Below are 26482 nucleotides of genomic sequence, written 5' to 3'. Positions count from 1 at the left end.
ATGCAGGGACGCCTATAGCAAATACCACCTATACAGGATTGTCGTAGTTGGACTCTCACTCCAAGGCAAGACTGCTGGTTTAGGGATGACAGCACTTTTGTTTGTAGACTGCTAGGCCAATCCTACAACAAGTTGCAATTGTTGGCTCAACCCTCCCGGCTCACAAGCAGTACCTCACCAAAAACCCAAATAGTAAAAGGTGATTTCTGGCAGACTTATGCATGAACTCTAGATAAAACCTCTCAGGGAGTGGTGGTGGAACGTAAGTTACCCTTTTCTCTCGTTAGCAATAAGTCTCAGTCTCACACAGGAAATGAAGGAGATTCAGGAAAGTTTTCAATAGTATAATTGAAAAGACTACAATCTATGATAAAATGCAGGTGTTGCAATGATTAGGATAAAGAACACAAAAGAAGCAGAATTGTGAATATGAGAGTTGTGAATATAGAAAATCCCACCATCTTACAAAAAACACGAAACATAAAATTCCTAGCAAAGAGAACCTAATCTCTACCCTTGTGAGAGCTAGGTATGATAAACCTAATCTGCCAGTATCATGTCCGTGAGAAGTGCCTCCCAACCCTCGTTACCTTGGAATGAGGTCTCTAGGTCAGACTCTGTGGAGACACAAAGGCTGAGTTCTGCAGTGAGGTGACGTGCAGTGTTGATGGCATCTGGAAGGAACTCCTCTAATGACCTTCTCTGTGTGAGATGCATTTATACAGATCATGTAGGACCTCTGACGCAGGTATGTTTTCAAACAATTGATAAGGAGGCGGACTTGTGGCAGCAATTATGTAAACAATCCCCAAGAAGTGTACAGTGTGTTCCCATCACACGTGAGTGAGAAAGGGACATGATGCTAATACCTACGTACATCACTTGATCATGACGCTGATAATGACGCCTTCTCAGAGTGGCACTGGCAAATCAAAACATGCTTATAAAATGTAAAAAAACGGCAGCCAGCTGGAAGAAATAATAAAATAAATGGAATAAAACAGGGAAGGCTAAATAGGTAAACGGTCACTAGGTGACGGGGGCACTGGCCTGCAAGCCAAAGGCTAAACTAACACCTGCGTCTCAATAAGAACGGAAATGGATTCACCAGAGGATACTTACTGCCCAATATCTTAAGGAAAGGCCCCAGCACTCTCAGAAAAGGTCTCGCCTACATACACTTTACAGTAAGTGAACAGTGGTGTCCATTTGAACATTCCTTCCACTGCCTGGCGTGGATTAAGAAAATGCCTTAATCACTCTAAAGATCTGTATGGGTGCCCCAAATATTGTTTAAAAAATAATGTCTCGCTGGGTGTAGAGTTTCTATTTTTAGCTCCAACAGGGAGACAGTTCCAGCAACAATATTAAGGACATGATATTAATCTCAGGCGATAATTTGTGTAGGATATCCTGTTAGAAATGGGGTTCTGGTTGGCTAGGGTAGGCACCTCTAGCCAGGGCGAGGGAGCTACACACCCAAGATAAGCCCTGCTCACCCCTTGGTAGCTTGGCACGAGCAGTCAGGATTATCCCAGAGGCAATGTGTAAAGCAACTGCACAACATACACAACACACGTGACACGAATAAACCACAAAGAAAACTCCAGAACAAGTTATATAAAAATAAACTGTATTGCACAAACCATCATTAGACCAAACACAACATGTATCAGTAATACCCTGCTACACAAGCAGTTGTCAGAACATCACACAGGTTACTAGTACTCTGCGAAGGCAAGCAGTAGTCAGGTAAACACACAGGTTACTGGTATTCTGCAACCCATGCAGTAGTCAGGTCAGCACTATTACTAAAAAAAAAAAAAAAGGCACATAGAATGAAACATTCCAAAATGGCAGGTGATCGGACTTGCCCAGATAAGTGCACACATTAGGAGAACATTTTCATCCGGCATATGTCATAGCCTCATTCTGCACTATCCCTCCTGAAGAGATACCCTCCCCTCCCAACAGGGTAATCACTTCATGGAGTGGGAGTCAGGTTATGCAAATGATGTAGAAACAATGAGGGCCACCCGGGACACACTCGTCCCAATCCAGGAGCACCTGCACTCCTCTCAGGGATAATGCAGTAATTGCAGGCAGCTGGGCAGGCACGGGACCGCCGTCAAGGTTCTCCTCCCTTCCTGCCAACCGTAATATGCTTGCCAAAACACAATTTGAGGGCGAATCTCTCCAGGGTCAAGGTCCCCCATCCCCAGTATGGCGACCTCGGGGAGGGAGAAGGAGCACATGCGCTTACTCTGTTGGCAGGGAGACGTCTCCCCAGTCTCCACGCATACGGAAACAAGGCCCCCACACCCAGTCCAGGACAGCCTTCCTTAGCTTTGCAATGTGGTGAGGGGAGGGGAGGAATGGGCGTCTCCAGCCGGCCCTGTCTCTCCTCCATTGTGGAAGGATGCACATCTCCCCACAGTACGATACAGCTCAGCGAGACAAGCCTCCTCACTCTGGCCGCAAGGCTTCACCCTCCCACCCAGCCGGCAGGAATCTGATCTTCTCTAGCTCCCAGCGCCTCCAGGGCAGCTAGCATCGCTTCGTGATGCGGCTTGGCCTGCAGCGGTGAGAGCAATAAAGCAGCCTCGGGGGCACCTCCAAGAGCACCACTCAACCTGTGCTACTTTCACAACTCCTCGCGCCCTCTCCCACGTAAGGTGGGGGGCATGCACAGTGTGACACAGGTGATTCCTTGTGCCCCAACAGGCACTAAATCAAAAATAAAGCGCTCTTCACACTCTTTACAAGAAAAACAAGCATGAGCAATGCAACGGGTCTCGCGTTTGCTCGCATTAGAGCTATTAGTGTTGTAAACTCCTAACCAGACTTTTCTTGCCACACAAACTAATAATGAAAAGTAAAACAGTTTCACATGCGAGCCAACGGCCGCGATGACATGCAAAGCGCTAGACTTCTGCCCAGCAAGATCGTGCTGCGCAGGAAATTAAAAGATAAAGTAGTCCAGAAACCAGCTGAAAACATGGAGCCTCGTATGTTTTTAGTAGTTCACCAGTACACTTGAGGAGGGCTAAACACCAGAAAAGGCATGGCGTATGCATGCTTTTCACAAATGGAATCAATCGATTTTTAAAAGACAAGCCCACAAACTAATGAAAGTGACGGGCTTGACATGAGTGTGGTTAGATGCCCATAGAGAGATTACAACATGGTCCAGAGTGCTTGCGCGCTCGACCCTAAAAAGGGTTAGCACTTCCCTCGTGCTATATGAATGTGAGTGCAGGGGGGGAAGGTGGACACACCACCCAGCCCCTAGAGACAGCTGGGGGGGCCCTCAGGGCAGAAAGACAAGCAGCACGCCAGCACACAGCTCCTTGCCATCTAAAGTAACAGTCCCTCTAGTGACCTAGCACATCACAGGCCAGCACAGCAGCAGGTCGTCCTTGGGTTGTTTTCCTGGCAAGTCCTTGCAGCAGCACCTGTGGTGTCCAGTCCATACAGTATCTGTTCTTTTCTGTTCTCTTTTCATGGCAAACCACCCTTATACTTATACCCAGTTTTCCCAGCTTCTTGAAGAGGAGAGAAGGTTCCAACCAGCCCTAACCAGTTCCAGGAATGCTCCTTCTCCTCCACACTGGCTCTAGACATCAGTAGGGGGTAAACGAGCCCTTTGGGTCAGGGCAGGACACAGCCTTTACAAATATAAGTGTGTCCCGCCTCTAACTCTCCCAGCCCAGGAGGACCACTCAGTATGCAGATGTAATCTTATCACACCTCCACCCTTCCTGTGTGAAGGCTGTCTGGAAAGTATGCACAAAGCCCGGCTGTCACTCTATCCCGGACGTGGATTGGAGTCAAACTGCAAAAGCACCAGTTATGAGCAGAGAGAAATGTCCACTTTCTAAAAGTGGCATTTCTACAATTGTAATAAAAAATACACCTACGGCAGTAAACAGCATTTCCCACTACCATTACAACCAAAACATGCCTACGCCACCCCCCATAGATCAGAAACTACCACTTAGTCATATGAATGAAAATGTCACTTACCCAGTGTACATCTGTTCATGGCATCAGTCGCTGGAGATTCACATGTTCTGCATAGCTCGCCATCTGGTGTTGGGTCGGAGTGTTACAAGTTGTTTTTCTTCGAAGAAGTCTTTCGAGTCACGGGACCGAGTGACTCCTCCTTCTGTCTCCATTGCGCATGGGCGTCGACTCCATCTTCGATTGTTTTCCCCGCAGAGGGTGAGGTAGGAGTTGTGTTGTAGTAATAGTGCCCATGCAATGGAGTGACTAAGTATGTACCTATTTAAGGTTAAAATAATATATATACAAATGTACAAAGTTGAAGCTAACTTCCGAACTGCTACAGGCTCCCGGGGAGGCGGGTGGGCACATGTGAATCTCCAGCGACTGATGCCACGAACAGATGTACACTGGGTAAGTGACATTTTCAGTTCGATGGCATCTGTCGCTGTAGATACACATGTTCTGCATAGACTAGTAAGCAGTTATCTCCCCAAAAGCGGTGGCTCAGCCTGTAGGAATGGAAGTGGTTTGAAATAATGTTCTTAACACGGCTTGACCTACTGTGGCTTGCTGTGCGGATAGCACGTCTACACAGTAGTGCTTGGTGAACGTGTGTGGCGTAGACCATGTGGCTGCCTTACATATTTCTTGCATTGGGATGTTTCCTAGAAAGGCCATGGTAGCACCTTTTTTTCTGGTTGAGTGTGCCCTTGGTGTAATGGGCAGTTGTCGTTTTGCTTTAAGGTAGCAGATTTGGATGCATTTAACTATCCATCTGGCTATACCTTGTTTTGATATTGGGTTTCCTGCATGAGGTTTTTGGAATGCAATAAATAGTTGTTTAGTCTTTCTGATGTTTTTCGTTCTGACAATGTAGTACATTAATGCTCTTTTGACATCTAATGTATGTAGTGCCCTCTCAGCTACGGAATCTGGCTGTGGGAAGAACACTGGTAGTTCCACTGTTTGATTTAGGTGGAACAGTGAAATAACCTTTGGTAAAAATTTAGGATTAGTCCTTAGGACGACTTTATTTTTGTGTAGTTGAATAAAAGGTTCTTGTATGGTAAACGCCTGAATTTCGCTTACTCTTCTTAGAGATGTAATGGCGATGAGAAATGCCACCTTCCAGGTTAGGAACTGTATTTCGCAGGAGTGCATGGGTTCAAAAGGTGGACCCATGAGTCTTGTTAAGACAACATTTAAGTTCCATGAAGGAACAGGTGGTGTTCTTGGTGGTATAATTCTTTTAAGGCCTTCCATGAATGCTTTAATGACTGGTATCCTATATAGGGAAGTTGAATAGGTAGTCTGCAGGTATGCAGATATTGCTGCAAGGTGTATTTTAATGGAAGAGAAGGCTAGGTTAGATTTTTGTAAGTGAAGCAAGTAACCCACTACATCCTTTGGAGTTGCGTGTAAAGGTTGGATCTGATTATGATGGCAGTAGCAAACAAACCTCTTCCATTTACTTGCATAGCAGTGCCTAGTGGACGGCCTTCTGGCTTGCTTTATGACTTCCATACATTCTTGGGTAAGTTGTAAGTGTCCGAATTCTAGGATTTCAGGAGCCAGATTGCTAGATTCAGCGATGCTGGATCTGGATGTCTGATCTGTTGGTTGTGTTGTGTTAACAGATCCGGCCTGTTGGGCAATTTGATGTGGGGTACTACTGATAGGTCTAGCAGTGTTGTGTACCAGGGTTGCCTTGCCCAAGTTGGTGCTATTAATATGAGTTTGAGTTTGTTTTGACTCAATTTGTTTACCAGATAAGGAAGGAGAGGGAGAGGAGGAAAAGCGTAGGCAAATATCCCTGACCAGTTCATCCATAGGGCATTGCCTTGGGACTGCCTGTGAGGGTATCTGGATGCGAAGTTTTGGCATTTTGTGTTCTCTTTTGTTGCAAACAAGTCTATTTGAGGTGTTCCCCAGAGTCTGAAGTAAGTGTTTAGAATTTGGGGGTGAATTTCCCATTCGTGGACCTGTTGGTGATCTCGAGAGAGATTGTCTGCAAGTTGATTCTGGATCCCTGGAATAAACTGTGCTATTAGGCGAATGTGGTTGTGAATTGCCCATCGCCATATCTTTTGTGTCAGCAGGCTCAACTGCGTTGAGTGTGTCCCCCCTTGTTTGTTTAGATAATACATTGTTGTCATGTTGTCTGTTTTGACAAGAATGTATTTGTGAGTTATAATTGGTTGGAAAGCCCTTAATGCTTGAAAAACTGCTAGCATTTCTAGGTGATTTATATGCAGTTTTGTTTGATGTACGTTCCATTGTCCTTGTATACTGTGTTGATCGAGGTGTGCTCCCCACCCTGTCATGGAAGCATCTGTTGTTATTACGTATTGTGGCACTGGGTCTTGGAAAGGCCGCCCTTTGTTTAAATTTATACTGTTCCACCATAGAAGCGAGAGGTAAGTTTGGCGGTCTATCAACACCAGATCTAGAAGGTGACCCTGTGCTTGTGACCATTGTGATGCTAGGCACTGTTGTAAGGGCCTCATGTGCAGTTTTGCGTTCGGGACAATGGCTATGCATGAGGACATCATGCCTAGGAGTTGTAATATCATCTTTGCTTGTATTGTTTGTGTTGGATACATGCGTTGTATGATCTTGTTGAAATTTTGAATTCTTTGTGGACTTGGAGTGGCTACTCCTTTTGTTGTGTCTATTATGGCTCCCAGGTATTGTTGTACTTTGCACGGCAAAATGTTGGATTTTGCAAAGTTGACGGTGAAACCTAGTTTGTAGAGGGTTTGTATGATTTGATTTGTGTGGTGTAAGCACTTTGTTAGTGAATTGGTTTTGATTAGCCAGTCGTCTAGATACGGGAATACATGTATTTGTTGCCTTCTGATGTGTGCAGCCACTACTGCTAGACATTTTGTAAAGACTCTTTGTGCGGTTGTTAAACCAAAAGGCAATACTTTGAATTGGTAATGTATTCCTTTGAATACGAACCGTAGGTATTTTCTGTGCGATTGATGTATTGGTATATGGAAATACGCGTCTTTGAGGTCTAAGGTTGTCATGTAGTCCTGTAGTTTTAGCAATGGTAACACTTCTTGTAGCGTGACCATGTGAAAGTGGTCTGATTTGATGTAGGTGTTTAGTATTCTGAGGTCTAGGATTGGTCTCAGTGTTTTGTCCTTTTTTGGTATTAAGAAGTACAGTGAATAGACTCCTGTGTTTGTTTGTGTGTTTGGTACTAATTCGATTGCATTCTTTTGCAATAGTGCTTGAACTTCTATTTCTAGAAGGTCGGAATGTTGTTTTGACAATTTCTGTGCTTTTGGTGGTATGTTTGGAGGGAATTGTAGGAATTCTATGCAATAACCATGTTGGATAATTGCTAAGACCCAAGTGTCTGTAGTTATTTCCTCCCATGCTTGGTAATACTGACCTATTCTTCCCCCCACTGGTGTTGTGTGGAGGGGGTGAGTGACATGTGAGTCACTGCTTGGTTGTAGGGGTTTTGGGGCTTTGAAATTTTCCTCTATTCCTAGGGAATTGCCCTCCTCTGTATTGGCCCCGAAAGCCTCCCCTGTACTGTCCCTGGTAGCTGGACGGTGTTGCCTGCGAGGTGCTGGCTTGTGTGGCCTGACCCCGAAACCCCCCTCTAAAGGTTGTCTTGCGGAAGGTGCTATAGGTTGCTCTGCGGGAAGTAGAGTGCGCCCATGGCTTTAGCAGTGTCAGTGTCTTTTTTAAGTTTTTCGATTGCCGTGTCAACTTCTGGTCCGAACAGTTGTTTTTCGTTGAATGGCATATTGAGCACTGCCTGCTGTATCTCTGGTTTGAACCCAGACGTTCTTAGCCATGCGTGCCTTCTAATGGTCACAGATGTATTAATTGTTCTTGCAGCTGTGTCTGCTGCGTCCATAGAAGATCGTATCTGGTTATTTGATATGTTCTGTCCTTCCTCAACCACCTGCTTTGCCCTCTTTTGTAGTTCCTTGGGTAGATTCTCAATGAGGTGTTGCATCTCATCCCAATGGGCTCTGTCATAGCGCGCAAGTAGTGCTTGAGAGTTAGCGATGCGCCACTGGTTTGCAGCTTGTACTGCGACTCTTTTCCCAGCTGCATCGAACTTGCGGCTCTCTTTATCTGGGGGCGGTGCATCCCCAGATGTGTGGGAGTTGGCTCTTTTCCGAGCTGCTCCTACTACGACGGAATCTGGTGGCAGCTGTGTGGTGATGAAAACAAGGTCTGTAGGAGGTGCCTTATATTTCTTTTCCACCCTTGGCGTTATTGCCCTACTTTTGACCGGCTCCTTGAAGATTTCCTTGGCGTGCCGAAGCATCCCTGGCAGCATAGGCAGGCTTTGGTAGGAGCTGTGGGTGGAGGAGAGGGTGTTGAATAAAAAGTCATCCTCGACTTGTTCTGAGTGGAGGTTTACGTTGTGGAATTGTGCCGCTCTAGCCACCACTTGAGAGTATGCTGAGCTGTCTTCTGGTGGTGAGGGCTTCGTTGGACATGCCTCCGGACTGTTGTCCGACACTGGGGCGTCATATAAGTCCCAAGCGTCTTGATCCTGGTCACCTTGGCTCATGGTGGTGTGAGCCGGGGAATGTGACGGAGTTTGTGCTGGTGAGACGTTAATTACAGGTGGAGGAGAGGGTGGCGGAGTCACCTTTTTCACCATTTTGGTTTGTGGCGCCTGGTCTGTTTGAAACTCCAGTCTCCTTTTTCTTCTAATAGGGGGAAGGGTGCTTATTTTTCCTGTTCCCTGCTGTATGAAAATACGTTTTTGCGTATGGTCCACTTCGGTGGATTGCAGCTCTTCCTCAAACCTATGCTTTCGCATCTGAGAGGACAGTGATTGCTCCTCTGTATAAGAGCCTGGACCTGGGTCGGTTACGGGTTGTTTCGGCACCGAAACCCTGTCTGTATCTTTTTTCGGCTCCGAGGTGGCTTTTTTCTTTTTTGGAGTCGAAACCTCTCGGCGTCGATCTTCGTCGGTGCCGCTGTCTCGGCGTCGAGCCGTTTCTACACCGCTATCTCGGTGTCGTTGCTTTTCTCCAGCACTTTCTCGATCCCGAGAAGGCTGCATGCCGGTGTCTCGACCGGAGTCGGACGATCTCGGCACTGTTTGGGCCTTTTTCGGTGCCGATGGTCGGTCACCGAATTTATGGGTGGAGCCATGGCCTGGTGGCAGTGGCGTCCCCTGGGCCTTGTCACTTTTCTTATGTGTTGTTTTCGACGTCTTACTCAAGGTTCTTTGATCGTCGAATTCCTCGGAGTCCGATTCGTGGATCGAAAAGGTTTCTTCTTCCTCTTGTTCCTCGAACTCTCGGTGCGCTGTCGGCGTGGACGCCATCTGAAGTCTCCTGGCTCGACGGTCACGGAGTGTCTTTCGGGACCGGAACGTGCGACAGGCCTCACAAGTCTCCTCACTGTGCACAGGTGACAGGCACAGGTTACAGACCAAATGTTGGTCTGTATACGGGTATTTGTTGTGGCATTTGGGACAAAAACGGAACGGGGTCCGTTCCATCGGCGTTGTTGTACACGCGGTCGGGCCGACCAGGCCCCGACGGGGGATCGAAAACTACCCCGAAGGGCACCGGAGCGCGTCGACCTTCGATGCGGTGTTGAATCTAACTACGCCGATCCCGAACGCAACAATACCGACGAAAATCTTCAGATATTTACTAACTTTCCGTTCCGAAACTCGGAGCGACAGGAACACGTCCGAACCCGATGGCGGAAAGAAAACAATCGAAGATGGAGTCGACGCCCATGTGCAATGGAGACAGAAGGAGGAGTCACTCGGTCCCGTGACTCGAAAGACTTCTTCGAAGAAAAACAACTTGTAACACTCTGACCCAACACCAGATGGCGAGCTATGCAGAACATGTGTATCTACAGCGACAGATGCCATCGAACAGGGCATTTCCAATGCACTCCTATGAGAGGCAGCACTCCAAATAGGCTGTTTGTCACTACCAGGACAATCCACACAAGGCGTATGTCCTACCTCTTACCAACACAGCACCCTTGCCACGGGGCTGCGTAGGGCCTGCGTGGGGCCTACCTTACGGGTGACCTATATGTAGTAAAAGCGGAGTTCCAGACCTGGCAAATACATTTAGATGCTGAGCCACTGTAGCAAACTGCGTGCACAGGCCCTGCGGTGGCAAGCTTGAAACAGGTTTGAAAGGCTACTTCTGTGTGTGGCACAAGCAGCGCTGCAGGCCCACTAGTAGTGTTTAATTTACAGGCCCTGGGTATAGAGATACCACTGTACAAGGCACTTACAGGTAAATTAAATACGCCAATCAGATGTAATTCAATCATACCAATTTTGGAAGGGAGAGCACATGCACTGATCAGCAGTGATAAAGTGCCCAGAGTCCGAAAACCAACAAAGCGAGGTCAGAAAAAAAGGAAGAGGCAGGCAAAATGTTTGGGGATGACCCTGCAAAAAGGGTCAGGTACAACAACACCCTTAACCTCGAAATACTGAAGCTTTCCAAACACAGCGAACATGGACTTCTTCCATACTGGCAGAACTTTGGCTGACTCAGGGTTGTGGCCCTGGACACCAATCTATGACAAATACCGGTGCCCTCAATCTGGTAGCTTGAGATGGACTAGACTTTGAGGAGACCATGCATCAGCCAAGCGCACTGCCAGACGCAGAACCTCTGTTGGGCTGTACTCCTCCTTCTCAGGCTGGGCACAAGAGAGATCTGACTCCTGGAGAGCCTCGTGCTGCTCCTACGGGAGAACAGATGCTACACTGCAGGAGCAGCAGCATCGTTCCCGACCGTCTCATACTCCTAGGGTAACATACCTGCCCTCTGGGTCCGAGGGAAATTTGGTGGTCAATTTTCAGCAAGGCACAAGTCTTGCTTCTGTATCCGGTCGTCCTTAGTGCAGAACTGCCTGAACCATCTAGCCAGCCCTGCCAGTCACAGAGCTATGACTGGTTAAAACTGTAGCTTAGTCATACCCTGATGACTAGTTTCCCTTGGTGAAGATCTAGGTTCCTACCAGTAGGTGTCTGCACCACCAGAAAATCTTGAGAGGGAATTGCAGTTTCCAAGAAACAGGCCCCTAACATCTGTAACCCAAGGTGTTGAATGGACACTACATCTGTCCTAATTAAAAACATCAAGACCACAAACTGGTCTCTGAAAATCTGAACTGTTTCCTATATGAAGTAAGGCTTTGACAGCTCGACCTTACTGCCCAGGGAGAATGAAGACCCAAAGGGAGTGCCTCGACTATCCAAATGGTAAAGAATTGTACCTGAAAAACAGGGACATTGTTGGCAAACAACAGAACCTACAGAGAATATGCCCAACAATCTCAAACTAATCCAAGACCAAAGGGCCTTACGTTGATGGTTGGGGAGGAGTTCAAACACAAACCTTTGGAAAGTCTTGAGAGGGCTAAAACCAGATCCAAGCTGGGAAAAAGACAGTAATCACACATCGAGCCCACCATACTATAAAGCTGCCAATGCGACAGTTTCCAACTACCTTAATGGTACAGATTTCCTTGTGAGGCAGCAAACCTTTGAGCTAACTCACTCGAAGCCAGTGAAAAAGCCTGAGCGCTGTGTTCCAGTACACCGCACAAACGTGGAGCTAGGCCATGGTCACGAATTTCAGCTCCGCTCCAATTAAGAATTTAGATTTCTCAACGAACCCCTCAGCTCTCTCTCTGGATTGAATCTTGATAGGCTCTTCCCTGGAGATTGCTGCGGCAGCTACTATGAGGATCTAGAAATGTTTGCACCAGAGCCTGCAATGCTTACAGGTATGTGTCCAACACTGGCTCTCTCTCAAAGTCAGCGCCCCTCACTTTCTTGGGTCTCAATCACACACTTCCTGGATTGAACAGCACTTCATAGCAGAAGGGGGAAGTAGAGACCTGAAGCCTCCACAGCCTGCTGCTAGGGGCATCAGACTAACTTTCCTCGGAGTCTCTAGAGCTCCCTGTTATGGGGCGAGTTCTAAAAGACTATTCCAGCAGGACGTGGCGATCTTTCTTATGAGATCAGACTGACTCATCCTGTAGAAGAGTGAAACTTATTAACCCTAGACCATACGCCTCTCCTTTGACCTAAACGACACACCTCCCTCCCAGTTCCACAACACTTCATCCCCTTTACCTTGCTGTCCACCTCGTCGCCAGACGCACCATCGGAGTCACTGTCGGTCACTCGCTCCTTGCATTTCAAGTCGATGTCTGCAGTACTGAAACTATCATCTGGGCAGGAAACATGTAGGACAGGAGAGAAGAAAACACCAGATTTCATGTCATGGATAAAGAAGAGAAAAGTAGCAAATAAACAAAATAGTGGAAAGGGAGAGAATAAGATGAGAGGAGCTGGTGAGACGGACATCATCACGAACATTTAGAGGTGAGCTAGAAGGTCGGTCATTATTCGTGGCCAGAGTGAGTGACTAAGCTGGGGGTCTAGTGGAGCCCTTTCTGCCAGTGAAGGTAGAAGAGGAGCCCAGCCACAGGAGGCTGCTTTGAGCACATATCCATGAAGCGTATGATTTCCCTTTACTAACAGCCTTGGAAGCGGATACATATTTCCTGCTGCGTGTGTTTTCTTCTGATGTGGCTCCCAGTGCACATTTGTAATATGGGACCTTGCAGGGTCAATTTTCAGGAGTGAGGCGTGAACTTGGAGCAACATCAGGCCTAACAGATAAAGGATGCGCTGTCCTCCAACCCTCTTACTCAATTCTTACCCAATGAATCAGTACAAGCGAGATCGTCGCACAATGAAAGGGACAGACATTGAGCCTTCAATGTGACCGGGCGGGAGGTGTAAGGCTTAAGATGAAGCTGTGGGAGCAACACGATATTGTCAGAATGAAAGGGACAGACATTGAGCCGTCAATGTGACCGGGCGGTGCAAGGCTGAAGATGAATCCGTGGGAGCAACACGATATTGTCAGAATGAAAGGGACAGACATTGAGCCTTCAATGTGAACGGGCGGTGCAAGGCTTAACATGAATCCGTGGGAGCAACACGATATTGTCAGAATGAAAGGGACAGACATGGAGCCTTCAATGTGACCGGGCGGTGCAAGGCTTAAGATGAATCCGTGGGAGCAGCACGATATTGTCAGAATGAAAGGGACAGACATTGAGCCTTCAATGTGAACGGGCGGGAGGTGCAAGGCTTAAGATGAATCTGTGGGAGCAACACGATATTGTCAGAATGAAAGGGACAGACATTGAGCCTTCAATGTGAACGGGCGGGAGGTGGAAGGCTTAAGATGAATCTGTGGGAGCAACACGATCTTGTCAGAATGAAAGGGACAGACATTGAGCCTTCAATGTGAACGGGCGGGAGGTGCAAGGCTTAAGATGAATCTGTGGGAGCAACACGATATTGTCAGAATGAAAGGGACAGACATTGAGCCTTCAATGTGAACGGGCGGGAGGTGGAAGGCTTAAGATGAATCTGTGGGAGCAACACAATATTGTCAGAATGAAAGGGACAGACATTGAGCCTTCAATGTGAACGGGCGGGAGGTGCAAGGCTTAAGATGAATCTGTGGGAGCAACACGATATTGTCAGAATGAAAGGGACAGACATTGAGCCTTCAATGTGAACGGGCGGGAGGTGCAAGGCTTAAGATGAATCCGTGGGAGCAACACGATATTGTCAGAATGAAAGGGACAGACATTGAGCCTTCAATGTGCCGGGCGGTGCAAGGCTTAAGATGAATCTGTGGGAGCAACACGATATTGTCAGAATGAAAGGGACAGATATTAAGCCTTCAATGTGACCGGGCGGTGCAAGGCTTAAGATGAATCCGTGGGAGCAACACGATATTGTCAGAATGAAAGGGACAGATATTAAGCCTTCAATGTGACCGGGCGGGAGGTGCAAGGCTGAAGATGAATCTGTGGGAGCAGCACGATATTGTCAGAATGAAAGGGACAGACATTGAGCCTTCAATGTGACCGGGCGGGAGGTGCAAGGCTTAAGATGAATCTGTGGGAGCAGCACGATATTGTCAGAATGAAAGAGACAGACATTGAGCCTTCAATGTGACCGGGCGGTGCAAGGCTCAAGATGAATCCGTGGGGGCAGCACGATATTGTCAGAATGAAAGGGACAAACACTGAGCCTTCAATGTGACCGGGCGGGATGTGCAAGGCTTAAGATGAATCCGTGGGAGCAGCACGATATTGTCAGAATGAAAGGGACAGACATTGAGCCTTCAATGTGACCGGGCGGTGCAAGGCTCAAGATGAATCCGTGGGAGCAGCACGATATTGTCAGAATGAAAGGGACAAACACTGAGCCTTCAATGTGACCGGGCGGGAGGTGTAAGGCATAAGATGAATCCGTGGGAGCAGCACAATATTGTCAGAATGAAAGGGACAGACATTGAGCCTTCAATGTGACCGGGCGGTGCAAGGCTGAAGATGAATCCGTGGGAGCAGCACAATATTGTCAGAATAAAAGGGACAGACATGGAGCCTTCAATGTGACCGGGCGGTGCAAGGCTTAAGATTAATCTGTGGGAGCTCCACGATATTGTCAGAATGAAAGGGACAGACATGGAGCCTTCAATGTGACCGGGCGGTGCAAGGCTTAAGATGAATCCGTGGGAGCAACACGATATTGTCAGAATGAAAGGGACAGATATTAAGCCTTCAATGTGACCGGGCGGGAGGTGCAAGGCTGAAGATGAATCTGTGGGAGCAGCACGATATTGTCAGAATGAAAGGGACAGACATTGAGCCTTCAATGTGACCGGGCGGGAGGTGCAAGGCTTAAGATGAATCTGTGGGAGCAGCACGATATTGTCAGAATGAAAGGGACAGACATTGAGCCTTCAATGTGACCGGGCGGTGCAAGGCTCAAGATGAATCCGTGGGGGCAGCACGATATTGTCTGAATGAAAGGGACAAACACTGAGCCTTCAATGTGACCGGGCGGGATGTGCAAGGCTTAAGATGAATCCGTGGGAGCAGCACGATATTGTCAGAGAGGCCATTGGCAGTGGTTGAGTAAGGTGCTCTTCTGAAGCAGATGCGCATTCTGCAGAGTTCTCATCTTCTGAAGACCGCTAGAGCAGCGTAATGTGAGAAGACGACGCAGAGGAACCGACAAGCCGCGACCATTGACGAGCTCTTCTCTTGGGTCATGAACCAGTTGCTGCTCAGCAGTAGTTACAGAAACAGCAGTTTAGCAGCATAAAGCGCTTCAACATGCATTCTGTGCATCCGGTGCCCTCTAGTGGTTGAGGATCACAACAGTGAAACAAAGCTTTCACTGCTTGCGGAGTTAACTGCTTGTACAGGGCAAGCAGCTACCCTCTCAGGGACTCCCGGCGCTATGCAGCAGAAGCGGTAATCCCGGCTCAGGCGATTAAAACAGCTACGTCTTTAGTTGTCTTCAAACTGTGGGCAGCGAAGGGCAAGATCTCAGATGCTCTGGCAGAGAGCCCCACTGCTTAAGGCCAAGGTTAGGTGGAGGGCGTATGATGTTGTCCATCAGACCCCAATTCCCACAAGTGTCATTTGTGACAATAAAGTGGAGGACTCTGTTTAACAATTAGGGTATGTAAAATGTATCTACACCAGAAGAGGTGGAAGAGTGTTATGCGAATCTGAATTACCCTCAAACAGCAAACCTATTGTGGAAGGCGCACAAAGTCGATTATACAGCAGTCTCCCACCTAGGCCCCACTGCTCCCTCTTGGCAACATTTAATGGAAGTATCAGAGATGCACCTCTGAAGCCAACGGCGTTAACATAAAGTATTGGTGCACAGTCTGTCTAACTACAGATCTCTCTTTGTGTGAATACTCACCAGGGGCCAGACTTTTCTCAGCAATTCCCTTCTGCACCAACAGGGGGCGCCATGTAAACTTTGCCTCAAAACAGAAAAGACTCTGGAGCCACATGGAGCGGTCACCCCTGCACGCTCTCATATTTCTTTTATAATTCTGCGTGCACCGTCAGATGCAAAGCTCTTAATTAATCAAATCCTACAGTGTACAGATCACTAAATTGGAACCTTTTTAAAGACAGAAAACAAGCTGGAACGGGGAGGTGTGAGGGCCTGCGAGGATACGGTGGCTACACCACAAAAAGTGCTGCTGAAGGGAAGCAACTCTTTCTTCTGATGGATACTTCTAACAGTAAATACCTCACCTTATGCACAGATACCACAGCAGTACCTACCAAGGTGGAAGGTCTTTGGAATGCCTCAAACCAACAAATCCTGCAAGACGGAAATAGGAAAGTGCTGCTTCCCTCCGTAGGACCTGGCTACCAAGGCACAAACATGTGAACACTCGCCCACAGTGTAGTCTGATAGATGCCCAAGACAGGTACTGCACATGCCAATGCACGGGCTGTGGGTATTTGATGGGGAGCGAGGTGCACGAGAGCCAACTGTCGTCATTCTATCTCCACACCTGGAGGTATAAACTGCCCTGCTGCTCCAAGAGAAGATTCTTCCAAAGTGGCAGGTGAATTAAGGGGCTGATGCTCATGACCAGAGGACATGGGTACTACAATCTCCTGGCCAAATCCAGAGCTACTAAATTGACTGGGCAGTAGAGGCAGGTAGGCAAAGAGTCCCGTGCCCCACTTTAGGTGCAAAGCGTCTCCGAGATAGAATCGTCTTGGGAAGTGCAACACACAAAATTTTGGACACTGCACTTTCTTGATGGTCATTCTGTGCCACCAGTGAGTGCGACTGCCATTTGCAATCACCTAGGCAACACTGTCTCAGCTCATCCGCCCTGGAGTTTAAAGATTCTGTCAGGTGGAAGACTAGGAGGAAGAATCCCTGAAGGTTCAGCCAGCTCCAAAGGCACACAGCCTCCTGGAAAAGAATCTAAGACCCCACTCCACCCTACTTGTTGCAATACCACACGGCTGGGGTCTTGTTGCAATACCACACGGCTGGGGTCTTGTTGCAATACCACACGGCTGGGGTCTTGTTGCAATACCACACGGTCGGGGTCTTGTTGCAATACCACACGGTCGGGGTGATGTCCGTGTCTTGTTGCAATACCACACGGTCGGGGTGTTGTCCGTGTCTTGTTGCAATACCACACGGTCGGGGTGTTGTCTGGTGAGCCCTCCCTTGATGGATGGGAGGAAGGCAAGATTAATCACTCACAACTCTAACAAATGGATGTGAAGGCAGGTATTCGCCTCTGCGGTCACTGCTGCCAATCCTGGGTGGGGTAAGGAGAGGCACCTGCCACTGGTCCAATAGCCAGTGCAGATCTTGTACAGTCTCCTTTGACACCTGGATGAGATCAAACAGTTTCCTTTGGGGCAGAGCCCACCGAGACTTCAGATTCCACAGGGGAGCCTGCATGTCCCACCTGGTGTAGTTCATTAGCAGGATACAGGAGGCTAAGAGGTCTCAAAGCTACCCTCCCTGAGACTCAGAATCAAAGGAGAAGCATTTGAATCAGAGCAGAATGTCTTTGTCCTGGATAAAAGGCCTGACATAGCACTGTATAGAAAGTGGCTCAGGAGACAGGTGTGACTGCGGCACAAAGATGCAAGGACATGTGCTATCATTTGGAGGTGGTCCATGACTGACTTAGGCGGGGACACCTTTTGCAACCAACTGTTGACGCATAGGAAGACTGGTATTCCCAACCTTTGAAGATTTGCAGTGCACTGACCACCACCACCATTTCCGTGAACCCCCGAGGGTCGCTGGTGAGGCTGAAGAGAGCACAGAAAACTGTAAACATTCATGGCCCACCTAGATCTGCATCCTGCAAATGCAATGCCATTATTCAGTCACCTGGATCCACTGCAGATAGGACTTGGGCCACAGTGAACATCTTGAACTTACCTTTTTCAGAAAAAAGTTCAGAGGATGAAGATCTAAAATAGTCCTTCATCCTTTTTCGGCACCAGGAAATAACGAGAGTAGCACCCAGTCCATATTTCCGATGCTGGGGCCATTTCAATGCCCCCCCTTGTCCAAGAGAGTCTGAACTTCCCTCAAGAGGATGCACAACCAGCTTGAACCATGCAGCATCCATCCGTCTTATGTGATGATCTGCCACCCGTGGAGGTAAAACCTTATCCTGCCCCAACGGGATGGCCATGGCCACAGATGGCAAACACGAGGAGTTCTGAAGCGGGTGAGTGCGTTTTGTTCGAACTGAGTAGTATGATGTCACTTAGGACCTGGATGTTGCCTGCTGGATCATCAACCTTGAAAGGACGGAGGGTTCAGCTGCTGCAGAGGAGCCTTGGCATTGTCCCTGTTCAAAACCACGAAAATGGCGAAACTACAGGGCATACTGCCACACATGTACCTCTGCTCTCTATAAAGTGCTCCAGGACCAAGTTTGCATTGTCCCCAAAGAGATGAGTGCCATCAAATGGTAAGTCCATCAGTGATCCATGGATACCACAAGAAAAGCCAGTGGATCTTATTTCAAAGCCACACCATATAGTATACCCCATTTCCTCAGACAAAGGCACTGGAAGGGGATCTTCTCGGAAAAGGCAATGCGGGCCTTTGGTGATCTCTCTGCATTACATCATTTGAGATCCAGCCGTATGACTTTCACCCAGAAGCACTGTAGAAGCGTTGGTCAGATTTCTGGATTGTTGATGCTGCCAGCTTAATACCTGAACCAGCGCTTAGGTAATGTGTGGTGTATAGTGGAATATTTCCCGGAGCTGTATATTTCTAATCTAGTTATACAGCAAGTGCTGCACTCGTACTGGTACCTGATTGAGCTGTAGTCCTTCCTTTCAGACATGGTCAATGATCTAAATTATTTTTACATATTTCATACTGGGTTCATGGAAATCGTGTAGAAAAAAAAAAAAACTGTTTCATTGCTGGGCATGGGGATCTCAAACCTATTCAAAGCCTGTTCTATGAGGACATGTAACTTTGTTAGGCCGTCTGGAGAAGAATCTGCTGGGGGAAGCCTAGTGGGTTCAGTTGTAGGTGCTATGAAATTGCCCCATTCATCCATGTAAGTTGGCGTGTCTTCTAATTCATCCTCTTCAGCATCATCACCCTCCTGCTCTCGTGTCAGACCTGTGTGAGCTCCAGCGGAGGATACAGAGGGACAGACGGCTGTACAGGGAGTGGGGTCTCTGGCTGGAGTGGTGGTTAGTTGGTATGATTATTCTGTGTTTAGGAGCGCTGGTGTTCTTGTAGCTTGGGGAAAACATTTCCTGCAGGTCTGGGCACTTAACCTTCAGCTGAAGGTACAATAAGCAGAGCCTTCGGGATAAGAGCCTGCTTCTCTTTCAGTTTCGAGCACTTAAGAGGCTGGTTGGGGAGAGACTTCTCAGTGAAATCTGCTCCAGCAATAATGTAGACAGCAACCTGTGATCCACGCGCAAAGCATACGTTCTTGTAGATTTGTCCACGCTCTTCGATCCTCTGCTGTAGCGCACACTATTAACAGTGCAGTTGTCAATTGCTGTACACATCCTAAGGAGCAAGAGGAAACAGGAGTCCGCTGCAACATCCTCCCTAGCTGTAGGAAAGTGCCCTCTTTCTTGGCATCGTTACCCCACTTTTCTGCCTGTTGTCAGTATGTTTGACTGTGTCTACTGGGTTCTTGCTAACCAGGACCGCAGTAGCTTTGCTCTCTCCCCTAAATTGTGCCTTTTTCTTCCCACAATTCACATACTGGTCCCCCATGTAAGTCCCTAGTATTGGGTACCTAGGTAACTGGGGCACTGGGTTTCCAGGGGATCCCTATGGGCTGCAGCAGTTATTCTGCCACCCATAGGGAGCCCATGCAAAGAGTTCTGCAGGCATGCCATTGCAGCCTGTGTGAAACGGGTGCATGCACCTGTTTACACTACAGGTCACTATAAGTCACTATAAGTCACGCCTACGGTAGGCCCTCTCAGCTCAGAGTGCCCCCACAAACTCCAGATCCATTTTCCTGGACTTTGTGATTGCGGGGGACCCCATTTTACACGTGTACTGGATACAGGTCACTACCTATGACCAGCTACATAATGTTAACTCCGAACCTAGTCATGTTTGGTATCAAGCGTCGACCTCTCCTGCTGATCTGCGTGGATTCTGCATCACGCATGGTGGTCTGGAGCAGTCCTCTTGGTCCTCTCTGCCAGCTGTCCAACTTTGGTGGAGGTAAGCCTTTGCCTTCCCACGCAGGACAGCACCCCTGTGCACTGCGTCCCTTGCAGCTGCCAAGGCTTGTTTGCATCTCCTCCAGGGGATCTTCAGGCGACGTGTAACTCCGGCCCACAGCACTCCATCCTGCAAAGCACAACCTCCTGCGTGGTTCTCCTGCGGCGTGAGATCCTCTTTTGTAGTGCTGCGTGGGCTCCTTCTGAGGCTCCTGTGTCCCCGTCCTGTGGGACTCCTGTGGTTGCTGCCTCTGCTCCTGTGGACTCTCTGCGACACTGATGTTCCCCGGTGACATCCCCTTCTGGGCATTGCTGGTCCCCGGCAGCACCTCTTTCCGACTAACCGCGAGTTTCCCTTTGTCAAGGCTTGTTGGTGGAATTCCTGCACCGACACCCATCAGCAATCTTCCTCCCAGCGTGGGGCTTCATCTGCATCCATCAGGAGCACTTCACCGGATCCAGGGCTGCAGTGCTGGCCTGTTCTTCCTCACCGTTGACGAACTCCTGCATGCACAGCTGGGTGGGTAGTAGCGCCTACTCCTCCTGGACTTGGTCCCCTCTCTCCACAGGAATACAGCGCTGGGTTTCTTGCAGACTTCTCTGGGTGTCTTCTTTTCTTCTTTTCTTAATTTGGGTGGTTTGAGGAAAATCCCGTGTTTTACTCCTGCATTCCTGGTCGCGGGGGCGGAGAGGGGGGTCAGTGGGGTGGGAGGGGTAGGGGGGTACTGTGTTACTTACCCTTGTGGTTTTCTAATACCCCCAACTCCCCTCTACACATTTTACTTACCTAGGTGGGGGTACCTTGTTCGCATTCAATTTTTTTAGTCTATGGTTTGTGCTCTCCCTAGGATCACTACTGGTTATTGCTATTTGCACTGTTTCTAACCTTTTCTATGCCTATTTCTGATTGCTAGTGTATATATTTAGTATAATACTTTCCTCCTAAAGGTGAGTTACCGGTCTAGTATTTTGTGATGATTTGTTCCAAAAATAAAGTACCTTTATTTTTGAACAGCCGTTTTCTTTCATGTGTGTAAGTGCTGTGCGACTACAGTGGTATTGATAAGCCTTGGCTGCTTATCCACAGCTACCTGGCTTCTAGACACTGCCTACACTTCACTAAGAGGGGACACCTGGACCTGGTATAAGGTGTAAGTACCGTAGGTACCCACCACACACCAGGCCAGCTTCCTACCCTAATTATACAACAAAACTAAACAAATCTATTCAACCAGACGTATCTGCAGCTGCTCAACTGTGGTTGCCAATGCACGAAGTTTCAACAGTGATTGAAGTGCAGGTGTTGATGGAGAGAGTTAACAATGACGCTGGTGTTAGTGGGGGCTGGCGCTTATGCTATAGAAGGGGATGATGAGACGGCCATCACGGTCATCGCCGGAGGAGCTATTGAGATAGGATTTAGTTCCTGGTAGATGGGCCTTAGGCAGAGGCGTAGTGAATTATGCCTGAGATGGAGGTCACCAGTTCTCAGAACTGTACTCCAGGCTTTGACAAGAAGGTTCCCTACTCCACTCTAGTAGTCAACGCGTAAGTGAGCTATAGCGAAGGATGTGGGCAGTGGAGGTGCCAAAGCACATTCCTGGTCACAACTCACTTGTGTAGAGAACAACAGTTCTATGTCAAAGGCAACTCAGGTGGATGACTCCATCTTAAGCGAAGGATCAACCACAGTGACGCACCCACCACGGTGGAGACGCACACCTCAGAAGGAATCACATGCTTATCTTCGATTTGATTTCAAGACGTTTCAGGATTCTGATGTGGTTCTGGTTATTACCACCATATATAAGATAAATGCCGCTGTTGTCAAGAGAAGACTGAAAAGGACCTTTTATACAGAGGATGTGGGAAGGAGCACAAGCATTACAACAGTTGGGCAAAACCCTGACATATCAGCTCCCCATAAAGACCAGCTGGGTTTTGTGATTGTTACCTTAGAAGAAACAAACTGTACATCTACCTGAAGACATTTCTGATTCAACAGTCTGGGTGATATTTACAAGTTCTTTGGGATATCTCATCAGGAGAGACTAGGCCCTATAAGTGTATGCATGCGGCATCTCAGCTCTGCACGACCTAGGAAAGAGTGGACTAAAAAAAAAAAATCTGCATTTATGCATTTAACACACATGCATTAACAAATAATAGAACAAAATAACAAGCCGACCATAACCTGTCTTCTCCAGTTCCACCTGTATATTTATATGGTACTGTCCTGTCCCACTTGGATATGCCTCTATGCGGTCCGTTTGGAAAATAGTGGACTTTAATGCAAAACCATGGGATGCCTTTCCACCTCCTCCCTCTTACAAATATTTCTGTGGGATATTTCAACTTCTTTCCTACATGAGATGGAATCTTAGGAGGGATTCTCAGGGACCTCTTTCCTTCTCTTTTATATAAACATAGTGGTACACGAGTGTTCACGGGGCACACCTAACATCAAGCCTATTGAGACTGGTTGTATGTGCAAGTCTGTTAGATGTCTATTCGCTCCGTACCCAGAGATGTACTTTAAAACAGGTCTAAGGTCTCCAGCCACTCTCAAGGAGAGATGTGTCTGTAAATGTGAGTAAGTTAAACATTTCTGGCCCACCTATCTACAAAGGAAAACAAGATTTTCTATAAGGTTTGGAGGTATGTTGGACTCTCCCACTAATCCTCGAATAAACATACCAATGACATCGTCGTCACCCTCCTCCTCACAGATCACCATGCGCTCCTCATCGCTGGTCATGTCCTCACTGGCGCTGCGTGCTGGACGGTAGGAGCACGGTGGGTGAAGCGATGGCCTTATGGACCCGCCCTCACCTGAAATGGGAGTGGCAAAGGGTGACGAACTCTGGCTTCCATAGTGAGGCTTCTGGCTGCTGAAAGGAGACTGGCTTGAGCACATCTAGAAAAGGGAGAAGAGAAAGCTGCTACTGTGATGTTGGCGCACGGTTTATAGCACATGGAGAAGATAGCGGAGAGAGAACTGCTACTGCAATGTTAGCACAAGATTGAAAGAAAGGTTACTAACCTGCAAGAACAGTCATATCTGCATACAGTGTTTACTCAGATCCCCCAAAAAGAGTTGAAGTACTTTGCAGCTCCTAAGAATCCCAGTTATTAGGCGAAAAAAATCATCAAGTAATCAAGTCTTGTGATACCATCATCGACTGGACATAAAGCTCCACCACGCACAGAAAAACAACCGTAGTCTGCATCTCCTGCGGGTTCTCAGGTAAACAACCACTGTGATTCCATCAGCCAGGGAAGACAATGGGGGGCACTGAGACAATCACTAAGGCACCATCACTGAGGGACACAAGCCCCATCCTATGAGATAGAAGGTTAACGATTACTGCAAGACCATCACAGGGTTGGGATCACAAGGCAAGGCATCACAAGGCAGTACATAACCACTGAGATACCTTGAATATGGGACACACTACTTTCCGTCCCCTCTTTACCTCACCCAACAAGTCTGCTGGAGCCTTGTGTCCCTCACTGAGGGACAAGAGGCTCCATCTCCTGAAATATCTATTAAACAACCACTATCATACCATCACCGACAGGCACTGACTCTTACCCCGGAAATGTCTTGAAAAACACCGACACTACCAGTGAGAGGAAATGAAGCTCCGCCTGAGTCATCAGGTTAAAAAGCGCTGTGATACCCTCACCAAGGAAACACAAGGCCCCACCCTCAATCATCCAGTAAACAAACACTGCGGTACCATCACTGACAGGAACACAGTGCTTGGCTCCTGAGTCTATCAGTAGGATATCATTACCTGGGGGACACAATGGATGGCTCCAAGAAAACCACTGAGAATCAACTCAAAAAGTAAGGCCACCTTCTGCTGGGTAAATTAGATAAAATCAAATGAAATAAACATAATTCAATCACTGGTAATGTGCCACAAAGCAGTCAGGCTAAAGTCAAAGGATGACAGGGAATAAAAAAAAAATAAAAAAAACACAAGACGGTTGGTGGCTAGTGACCGGTATGGGTATGGTTTTGCCCCCACCCCAACTGAAGGGGATAAGAGTCTTTCAGCTCTCCCCCGCACACTAAAACATCTTATCCCATGGCAAGCAAGAGGACATTTGATAATTTTGGGTTTTGGTTTTACATTTAGGCCATGAGAGCTTGTCTAACTCTCAAAATCGTCACACTTGGAATGGTGAAGGAAGCACTTTTTGGACTTTGGGACGCTGCCATGTAGAAAAATCCATGAGACCCAGACACATCTGAACACTAAACATTTGGGTGAGTCCAGGGTGGTGTGCTTCACATGCACACCACACCATGTTCTTATCAACAATGCCCTGGAAACCTCCAACTTTGCTTGGAATCACACATTATTTCCACATTTTTGTGATGGAGCCTTCCGGAATCTGCAGGAATCCACAAAATTCCTACCACCTAGCATTGTTGCATTTATACCGATAACAATTCTGCCCCAATTGTCAGCCTAAAAAGTTTTTTTCCCAAACTGCCCTATAGGAGCCTTTTTGGTTTCTGCTAATTTTCGACATGTTTTGGCTCTTCCCTGTCACAGGCACTTGGGCCCACCTACACAAGTGAGGAATAATTTTCACCCGAAGACTGAAGGGAATGTTGGGTGGTAAGAAATTTGTGCTGGTGCGGTGTTTCCACACAGAAATGTGGGGTTAGCTAAATTTGCTGAGGATTCTGGGTGAGTACACACTCCCTCTGGTGTTTAGTTTTAAGAAATGTCTGGGTTTAGTAGGTTTCCCTAGATGGCTACTGAGCCCAGGACCAAAAACGCAGGTGCCCCACCAGCCCCCTAAAATGTAAGGAAAGGAAAATGTCACTTACCCAGTGTACATCTGTTCGTGGCATTAGTCGCTGCAGATTCACATGCTGTGCATAGTCCGCCGTCTGGTGTTGGGTCGGAGTGTTACAAGTTGTTTTTCTTCGAAGAAGTCTTTTCGAGTCACGAGACCGAGGGACTCCTCCTCCTTTGTTTCCATTGCGCATGGGCGTCGACTCCATCTTAGATTGTTTTCCCCGCAGAGGGTGAGGTAGGAGTTGTGTATGTTAGTAATAGTGCCCATGCAATGGAATGAATAAGTATGTACAAGATAAAGGTTAAGGTAATATATTTACAAATGTACAAATGTTGGAGATTACTTCCAAATGGCTACAGGCTCCCGGGGAGGCGGGTGGGCGCATGTGAATCTGCAGCGACTAATGCCACCAACAGATGTACACTGGGTAAGTGACATTTTCCGTTCGGTGGCATGTGTAGCTGCAGATACACATGCTGTGCATAGACTAGTAAGCAGTTATCTCCCCAAAAGCGGTGGTTCAGCCTGTAGGAGTGGAAGTAGTTTGAAATAAAGTTCTTAGTACAGCTTGACCTACTGTGGCTTGTTGTGCAGATAGCACGTCTACACAGTAGTGCTTAGTAAATGTGTGAGGCGTAGACCATGTTGCTGCCTTACATATTTCGTTCATTGGAATATTTCCTAGGAAGGCCATGGTAGCGCCTTTCTTTCTGGTTGAGTGTGCCTTTGGTGTAATAGGCAGCTTTCTCTTTGCTTTAAGGTAGCAGGTTTGGATGCACTTAACTATCCATCTGGCTATACCTTGTTTTGATATTGGGTTTCCTGTATGAGGTTTTTGAAATGCAATAAATAGTTGTTTTGTTTTCCTAATTAGTTTTGTTCTGTCAATGTAGTACATTAGTGTTCTTTTGATGTCTAATGTATGTAGTGCCCTTTCAGCTATTGAGTCTGGCTGTGGAAAGAACACTGGTAGTTCTACTGTTTGATTTAAGTGAAACGGTGAGATAACTTTTGGTAAGAATTTTGGATTGGTTCTTAGAACTACCTTATTTTTGTGTATTTGAATAAATGGTTCCTGTATAGTAAACGCCTGAATTTCACTTACTCTTCTTAGAGATGTAATGGCAATGAGAAAGGCAACTTTCCACGTTAGGTATTGTATTTCGCAAGAATGCATGGGTTTGAAAGGTGGACCCATGAGTCTTGTTAAGACAATGTTGAGGTTCCATGAAGGAACAGGTGGTGTTCTTGGTGGTATAATTCTTTTTAGGCCTTCCATAAATGCTTTAATGACAGGTATTCTAAACAGTGAAGTTGAATGAGAAATCTGCAGGTATGCAGATATTGCTGCGAGATGTATCTTTATGGAAGAGAAGGCCTGATTTGATTTCTGCAAATGTAGTAAGTATCCTACTATATCTGTTGGAGATGCATGTAATGGTTGAACTTGATTATTATGGCAGTAGCAAACAAATCTTTTCCATTTACTTGCATAGCAGTGTCTAGTGGATGGCCTTCTAGCTTGTTTTATGACCTC

General features: G+C 47.4%; 1 protein-coding gene across 5 annotated transcripts in view; it reads right to left on the bottom strand.

Moving 5' to 3' along the window:
* Positions 1 to 26482, bottom strand: part of CIC (capicua transcriptional repressor) — a 410013-nt gene that overhangs the window by 198793 nt on the left and 184738 nt on the right. For all 5 annotated transcript variants that reach the window (XM_069201390.1, XM_069201393.1, XM_069201394.1 and 2 more), the window contains 2 exons: positions 22819 to 23038; positions 12134 to 12231 (listed from right to left, as the gene is read on the bottom strand). In XM_069201390.1, the coding sequence (XP_069057491.1) occupies positions 12134 to 12231; positions 22819 to 23038 (318 nt within the window). The remainder of the gene's footprint in view (positions 1 to 12133; positions 12232 to 22818; positions 23039 to 26482) is intronic.

The sequence above is a fragment of the Pleurodeles waltl genome, chromosome 7 (genome assembly GCF_031143425.1).
Source record: "Pleurodeles waltl isolate 20211129_DDA chromosome 7, aPleWal1.hap1.20221129, whole genome shotgun sequence".
Lineage (NCBI taxonomy): Eukaryota > Metazoa > Chordata > Amphibia > Caudata > Salamandridae > Pleurodeles > Pleurodeles waltl.
This window is presented reverse-complemented; position numbering and strand designations above follow the sequence as displayed.